This window comes from Atta colombica, unplaced genomic scaffold, assembly GCF_001594045.1.
Source record: "Atta colombica isolate Treedump-2 unplaced genomic scaffold, Acol1.0 scaffold153, whole genome shotgun sequence".
Taxonomy (NCBI): Eukaryota; Metazoa; Arthropoda; class Insecta; order Hymenoptera; family Formicidae; genus Atta; species Atta colombica.
This window is the reverse complement of record NW_017259243.1, coordinates 692,072-701,065: the sequence shown is the minus strand read 5'-3', so window position 1 is coordinate 701,065 and position 8,994 is coordinate 692,072. Positions and strand designations below refer to the sequence as shown.

The 8,994-nt window shown below is 25.2% G+C and overlaps 1 protein-coding gene across 3 annotated transcripts in view; it reads left to right on the top strand.

The window, feature by feature from the left end:
* LOC108685468 (sodium/potassium-transporting ATPase subunit beta-2-like) overlaps positions 1 to 5,165 on the top strand; it is a 17,477-nt gene extending 12,312 nt beyond the window's left edge. Inside the window, exons 4-8 of one of the 3 annotated variants that reach the window (XR_001931667.1) lie at positions 821 to 1,002; positions 2,224 to 2,325; positions 3,280 to 3,451; positions 3,678 to 3,936; positions 4,220 to 4,298. Coding sequence is in view for 2 of the 3 variants with exons in the window: in XM_018190255.1 (XP_018045744.1) it covers positions 821 to 1,002; positions 2,224 to 2,325; positions 3,280 to 3,451; positions 4,698 to 4,810 (569 nt within the window). In the remaining variant the exon portion in view is untranslated. Of the gene's footprint in view, positions 1 to 820; positions 1,003 to 2,223; positions 2,326 to 3,279; positions 3,452 to 3,677; positions 3,937 to 4,219; positions 4,299 to 4,697 lie in introns of those variants that run through there. The other 2 variants (XM_018190255.1, XM_018190256.1) reach the window with 2 other exon arrangements.
* Positions 5,166 to 8,994: the final 3,829 nt, after the last annotated feature.

Genomic DNA, 8,994 nt, shown 5'->3' with positions numbered 1-8,994 from the left:
ATTTATATTTATTTTAAATATGAAATCAAAAGATTGTATAATATCGAGTTTAGAAACAATCAATGCATCATTATCGGATAAGATGATAAGCAATTAAACTGCTGAAAACGATTTATATAATTATGATCGATGATATATTTATGCCTGTTAACGCAAAAATAAACCAACACCCGAACTTTATTGATTTCATACCGTCATTTTTTAATTATAATTTATAATTATAATTATAATTATAATAATTTTTAATTATAATTTTAATTATATAATAATTTCAATTGACTCGGAGTGATTTCGAATTAAAAAGAATCATTGCGATTAACTTAATCCATGATTAATTTACAAGCGACTGTATTATTATATTAATGTAGATAATATTTATTCGAGGCACACACACACATATATGCTTTATCTTCATGAATAAATTTATCCTGCAGAATTAATACTATATTTATTGGAATATTTTATGATTTTATTACAAAAAATTACTTTTGAAAAGCACATATTAGAAATGCGATTTATAGAAAAATTAAAAGTTAGTAAGATATATGTATACGAATAGTTTTCATTTTAGAGTCTTCATAAAAAAATTTATCCAAATACATTACATTGCAATATTGCTGGAACGTTTTGTTGCACTATAACAAAAAGCGAACATCTTAACATTGTTGGAATTTTGCAACAATGATACAGCAACGTTTCGCAATCACATGCAATATTGCAATGTTTCAGTGAAATCATTTTGCAATGTTTCTGCAATTTTTCTGTGCTGGGTTATGAATTAATCATAATCCAATCGTGTTTCTATTATTTACTTAAATAGACTATATCAATCCATCACTTTTGCCAAATGGCGGTAGAAATCAACAAATTTGCAGCTATAACAAGCCGGCAAAATCTGGTAACGTATGTGCAATCGATGTAAACAATTGGGGACCATGTTCTCCGAATCAACAATACGGTTTCAATAATTCGGCACCTTGCGTTTTCATTAAACTTAACAAGGTAAGGCAACAATGCATAAAATCCTTTGTATCATATCATATAAGATTGGAATGAAATGTATCTTAATTCATCTATTTTTTATAAGATTTTCTTAATTGTCGTAAATAAACCAAATATTCAGGAATATCAATAATTCATTATCTTGAGACATTTATAAATTATGATTACCTTTTAATTAAAGATGAGAATCCGAATAGATCGGATCAGGTCGGGATTGGGTTCCCGAAGCTTTCGAGATTTTCGATAGAATTGGAATTCCCGACAGAGTCGGAATTCTCGAAAGAATCGAGGTTCTCGATTCAATATTCTTGAATCTGTTGCTTTTCCTGAAAATTTGATTACCGTTTCGAGAGTCGTTTTAATAAAAATTTTGTAATTATTTTTGTAATTGTAATCATCAAGCACAAATATAGAATCATTAAGTCTTCATTATTCATTAAAGCGATTCTAAGTAACAATCGGGTTGTCGAAATTTTCGGAAATATAAATTCTTTCGGGAATTTCGACTTATCGAGAATCTTAACTTCCTCGGGAATCCCAGACATTTTCGGGACTCTCGAATCTGTCGAGAATCCTGATATTTTCGAGAATCTCGAAATTTTCGGGACCCAACCTGATTCGATGTCTTCTCGATCCATCACGATCATCGATCGTTCTTGACATTTTCGGGTCCTCGCACACTTACTCTACTTTTAATTTATCTGTAAATTTATTCATAAAAAATTATGTTCATAAAATTTTATGAGAATTCATATCCCATATACTATAAATGTCCAAATTATCACAAAGCAGCCTAAAAATATTGCAACATCTGCAAAATCCGTGTAATATATTCAGAATATTTCTGTATGTGATTAAGATAAAGCAATAGCTGTATCTAAAACCTGTGGCACACGATGCTTATTTTCTTGCTGGATTGCTAGCTGGATTAGAATCTTACTACCGTATTGGCTGCGCCAGCATCACAGCCACAACAAAGGCTTAAGAAAAATTATATAGAAAAAGATTTTTCAAAATTATTAAATTTTTTTAATGTGAAAATTTTATCATGTTTACTTATAGTCAAAGTGTAGATACAAAATATATATTATAATATCATATCTTTGATTGTTACAATATTACATATACAAGTTCATTTAATAGAAATAATAACTTGTAACTTTATGTAGGCTACCCTGTATAAGGTTTCTTTTAAAACTTTTTAAAAACATTATTTTTCAGATATACGGATGGATTCCTGAGTATTATAACAATACTCAGAATTTGCCGCCCGATATGCCAGACGGCTTAATCAAATATATAAAATTAGTCGACGCTTCATGGGTTAGTTAGTCGGTCAGTCAATTATATTAGTCGATAAACTAAATCTGGATCGAACGAAGATCGGAAAGAAAATTCATCATTTAGATTCGCAATCCATATTGATGCACTGTCTATGAATTCTCTTAGTTTCTCAATGTTAATTTAATTTTATATTTAAAGCTTAAAAATAAACAAACAAAAATTAAAATAAAGAAAGGCTTATTTGAAATTATTTTTCGAACTATTTTTACAACTCATTTTTATCTTCGTTATTGATTAGTCTTCGTATTATTTATTTATTTAACAATCAAACAAGAATAAAGATTGTGTTATTTGTTAATTATATATATTTTGTCTGTATATGCATACTTGTGAGGTACGTTCGATCTATACGAATACATAGAACTAGAAATTATAAAAATTATTATTATCTTTTGTTCAATTTCTTCGTTCTGTACTAATGTTGCGATAACACAACTCTTGTTATACGTATTTGTTATACGTAAATGTTATATGTACTTTTAAATTATATGTATAGATATTATACATTATTATTTGATATTCGTATAAAATATTTTTTAAACATCACATAACAGCAGATGTTTATGCATAATATATGGCATAAAAATAATAGAGAATACCTTTCTGTGATAGGCAAAGTGTAATTAGATTAATTTAAAATAAAATCAAATTCAGTTTTAATAAAAAAAGTTTTAGTACAATATATAAAATAAATATATAGCATATATTTAATAATAATTTTTTTAAAAATATTATCTAAAAATATTATGTTTCTTTAATATACTGGTCAAAATTTAAAGAATTTCCAAAAAACTTGAAAATTTGAACGAAAAATTCAATTCATTGTTATTTACAACCGTATCTTTTTTGGGGGATGTTTTCGTAGAATTTTAAATAAAATTGTGATATCAAAATCTCACATAATATACAATTTATATCTTTCTAACATTGCAGCTAAATACCGTATGGGTATCTTGCACAGGAGAAAATCCTCACGACCGAGAAAATATCGGCGAAATAAATTATTATCCTGAGGGGCATGGTTTTCCAGGATTCTATTATCCATATGAAAATATTCCCGGATACTTAAGTCCAGTCGTCGCCGTTCATTTTGTTCGACCAACAAGTAAGTTAATAATAATTAATATCAAATATTTTTTAATGTGACAAGAACGAAAAACGGAATTGTCTATTTTAAAAGATGACAGAATGCAAAAAAATCTCAAATCACGATAACTTTAAATTTTCATATAATATTATATTTCGTACAATATATTTTATATAAATAATATTATATTAAAAAACAAATTCGTTAATACTTCTGGCTTTTTAAAAAAATTTCGTTTTTGTAGCAGTTTCTCTCTCAAATATTTCCGAATGTATCAAGCAATAGTTAAATTTATCGGAATCTTTCACAATATAAGTTTATTTCTGATTTCCAACGTGATATGCAAGTTAAACACGTATTATGGATAAACAATTTTTTTTATTGAAACTACCAACACTGACTGGTTCATGTGACTTGTAAGCAAATGACGCACACTCCAGATGAAACCGGTAAAAGCCGGTGTGTTGCAGCACGTATCGGTCGTCGAAAGGTGTCATCGGCCTGTATGCTCACTTAAAGCTACATCATGGTTTAATTTCGTCCTGTTTTAATAATCTTTCGTAAATTGTATATTTTTTTAAATATCTAAAATAATATATCTAAAATAAAATATGTGAAAATTGTAACAATATTTTAGATAATATTAAAATTTCACATATTATTTTATACATTATGCCATACTTTTATCTCTGATTGACTTAACCATGATCTTTATTATTAAGCAAATAAAATATTATACATTGTTATTAACTTAATGAATTATTAAAATTATATACTTATTTAAAGGGTTGTTTAAAGGACGTTAAAAATAAACCATTTTATGCATTTTTGGAAATAAAAAATGAATAAAATGCATTTTATTATAATTATGAATATTATCTAATATGTCGTATTTGTATAAATGATTTTAAATACGATAAGTTAAATACGGTAAGTGCAAAACAATTACAAGATCTTATTATTATGTATTTGAAAATTATTAGGTCGTGTCTTAAACTCAACAAGAAAAGAAGATTGCTCAATGCTGCACTGTTATGCATTCAAAGTTATAATTTCATTAAAACTTATAATAAAAAAATTTAATAAAATATTTTGAATTTGCCTATGAAAAAATTTAAAATATATTCCGAGTAGTACATTGGCAAGATATTCGTTAAACATGCATTAGGGATATATTAGGCTAATATTACGCCAATAAATAATGCTACTACGAATACAAGCGTACTCCACGAAAAGTTTCATTCTAAATCGAATTTTTTTTTAGGAAATCAGATCATCAACATAGAATGTCGGGCATGGGCGAAGAATATCAAATACAGTTCAATTAGATCCGAAAAGAAGGGTGCAGTACACTTTGAACTGATGGTCGACGAATGATTGTACGTTACAGTCGTGGAGATGATCCTCGACACGTCCCTTTCATAGTTTTATCATATTTTTCAAATAAGAAACCGTGCACGAAAAACAAAAGATTCGAATGTACGTTAAATAGTACTTCGTGTCTAGATCTTCGATCACGATGATAGACAATCGCTCGTGCCTAGAAAAAAACAGTAGGTTAATAAATTTATTAAAGATATTGCTTTTAAAGATATTGCTCACATATGTAATTAATCAATAGGAATTCTTGCTTATCGAGCCACTAGTTTGAATATTTAATCTTAGAAAATTTTTGTTACTTTAACAGAAAGAATGCTTTTTGTTGATTTATAGGTACGTACAAACAAGATACTAATCATGGGAGATATATAGAATATGACTTTCATTCAACGAAAATGTTTTAAATTCTTAGCGTCATTCATATCAATCATTGTATATAATTTTTAGTATTAAAAACTTATTACTAATTAAAAATTGAACAAATTACGTATACTGAAGATCTAAAATTTTACTTATAAATTTATTTTTTAAATATTTATTACTTGGCTCTCTAAAAAATTTAAAACTTTAAGAAAAGCTAGAATAAAGCTAAATTAAAATTTAAATGTTTCAGGAAAAGGGGATTTAGAAATGTAAAAAAATATTCTCTGAACGAACTATACGATGCAATAAATTAAAGAATCAGTTCTTCTCTTAAAAGGAAAATTTTTTAGAAACTGTAACTTTATCAAAAATAATTGCATTGAGATTCGTAAAAAATATTGTTATAAAGTTGTGTTACATTACTGATAAGACAGATGTAAATTTATTATTTCCCTAAAAATCATAAACGCTATTTACATATATGTTTTGTATCACATAAAAAAACTTAATTTAAATGTAAACAATAAGAATCTTAATTTAATCTTAACTTAATGCAGCTTAATCTAATTTAACATATCCTAAAGAGCATAAACACATTGATCTATTTATTTTCCAATTACTACAACTTTAAAACTACATTCAGATTTCTTTACAATACATATATTATACATAAAATAATGATTTTTATAACAATAAATGTTCTTTATTAATTTATTATGCTGTAAAGTTAATATTCATATTTTGTTAGACATTTTATAATAAAAATATAAATGCAAAATGTATTTTTATTCATTCAATTTGAAAATAAAAACTGATAAATCGGTAATGCTATAACACATTGTTATTTTTGACAATGATCATAATTTTTAATATACAATTTTTATTGAAAAAATTATATTTTATATTATTTTATAACAATGTATGAATTATTAATTATACAGCAATCGTTCGTCGACATTCATTAATTCTTATACTTTATTATTACATTGATCTCAATGCGATTATTTCGACAGTTACAGCGAAATTTAAAAGTTCTTTTAAAAAGGGATGATTATTTATTTTTTCACATATAAATAAAAGTTTTTATATTCCTAATGAAAAAAATTCTTATGATAGCTCATAATACTTTTAAAAATTACTTTAAATTTATAAAAATTTCTAGAAGTACTTTAAATTTCTTCAAATTTTATAAGCTTTCTTCAAGAAATGATGAATTTAAAATTTTATAATATTTCAGAATTCATGTGTGTATATAAAAATTTTAGAAAAGATTTATTTAGTTCTTTTAAAAAGTTATAACTTGTATAAAAGATGTGAGAAATTGTCTAAAGAATTATAAAATTACAGAAATTCTGAAATTTATATAGAAATACTGAAAAACTACTATATGAAAAGTTGAATGAAACTATAAGAAAATGTTTCACCAAAAAGTTTTAATAATTTTGTTTAGATTGAAGATCTACACACATAGTATCAAAAAATATTAAACACGCATTTAAAAAAAGTTGATAAATCATAAAAAATATAACTAATTTTCGCATTAAAATATTGTTTTAAAAGTGAAACATGCAAATTATATAATTATTTTTGGAGTATCCTATATATCTCTTACTATCCTATTATCTTGAATTATTTGTACGTATCACTCTTAGAATTAAATAAGCTATATCTAGATATGCTCGAATTGTCAATATGAATAATTTGCTTGCAAAGCATCCTAGTACTTATCAAGGTGTAGGTGTAATAATATAAATTGTACAGAATAAAATAATGTCGCGTTTTATAATAATTATTTTTTAAATAAACGACAATGGTGAAAAAATAACTCGACGTACAAGTACAAACGTCTTTTTAAATAAGTGCGAGCATTGTGTAATCGTTAATTTATTCGTTGCAATTATATACTGATGTTAATTTATTATCCTTACTCCTTGACTCCTCTGTAAGTTTATTCTGTATGTTATAGATTGTATAAGTAAATTATCCAAGAATAATGTTCTTACATATATTATGAACATTTGCAATATTCAATAAATTATCTAAGTTTTAAAAACATTAGATACACATACACGTATATTATCCCACGTTAGCGATACTTATATATCCTTCTTACATGAATGAGGATTTTGGGATTACGCACATCAATGATATCTGTTTGACAATATGACAAATTGTTTTTAACATTTTTTTTTCTTTCGTTTTGTCACAAAACTTTTTAGCGTTAATATTATTAGCGTAAATTTTCATATGTACCTATTATACATATATATAAGTATTTTATAGTATAGAAACGCATAAATAGTGGATTTCTATTTTATTTGTCAAGAATAATGGAAAGCAAATATTTTTATGTATCACAGCTAAACCAATTAAAAATAAAATATTACAAAACGATGAGAAAGTTTGAGTAATCAATATATTTCGCATTTTATTATATAAGATGTATTTATGTTAGCGAAGGGTAAAAAATTCGATTCTATAGTTGCTGTTATTCTATGCTATATAATAAATATGACTTTTATAATTTTGAGAACGTTACTTTCCGATTAATTTTCGCAACATCAGATATATTAGTCGCAGGTCGATTCACGTTTTCCATGTTCGTGAGCATCATTTGTCCTTATTTAACCTTAATAAAAGTATGAAAAATAATTCCAAAAGCGCTGCGAGTGTGAATCGGACCGCGGCCATTATTTTCATTTATACAATTTAATAATAATTAAACAACCTTTAATAAAGAAATGTATCAAAAAATAGAATTTTTTAATTTTCCTTCGTTATTAATTAAAAATTGTGTTCAAATAATTACAATTTCCGAATTTGTAATACATGAATTGTCCGCTGTACGGACAATTGGATTCCGAGCGAAAACAAAAATTTATTAGCTGCCATTTCTTAAAAATATTTCCATGTATAGATTTAATCGCAAATACATAATAAAAAACAAATTGATATCTATAAATATCTTAATATCGATTAAACTAGTATTTATACCTTTTATCATTAAACCTACCATTAAGCATAAGTCATCATTACGCTGACCTAACATTTTCTTTGAGTCAAGCCATTATATTTATTTCTATATATTTCAAATCTATGAACACTATTTCTCTCCTTTTCTTTAAGAAAAAATTATCTTATTTCTAAAGTAATTTTTACAACCCATATAAACAATATTTTAAAATCGAAATTTAATTAAAATTTAATTAAAGAAATTTAATTAAAGAAATAAGAATAAAAAATAGGGTATATCAAAATTTTGCTTGTTTTAATTTATACTTTATATATTATATTTTATTATTGAAAATCTCTTTTTTATTATATGCAGTATAGACGTATGATATAGCATCAATTTATTAAATTACATAAAAATGTTTTAAGTCTGCATTTTATCAGATTTTTTAATATTTACACAGATACTATGATTAAATATTTTAAATATTATCGTGTTTGATATACTTGCCAAATTTATTTTAAATTCCTTATTTGTAAAAAATATTTATACGATTACTATCTATTTCGCGATCCTTAATTTCTATTTGACAAAATTACTGACGCGTTCCAGTAAGGTAAAAAATATAATATTACCTGAGAACGTATTAATTTCTATAGTCATATATGTCATTTGAATATTAAAAAAGTCTTCAAAGTTGCTCGCCTGATTATAAAAAAATCTATCCAGCTAATATTATATATGTATATATGTATATGAGTATATTAAATAATTCCAAATGAGATTCTTTTATATGTATTATGTTGGTCGGTTTTTATATGTATATGTATAAATTGTGCTTATGAGCAAAGAAAGGCACGCGTAA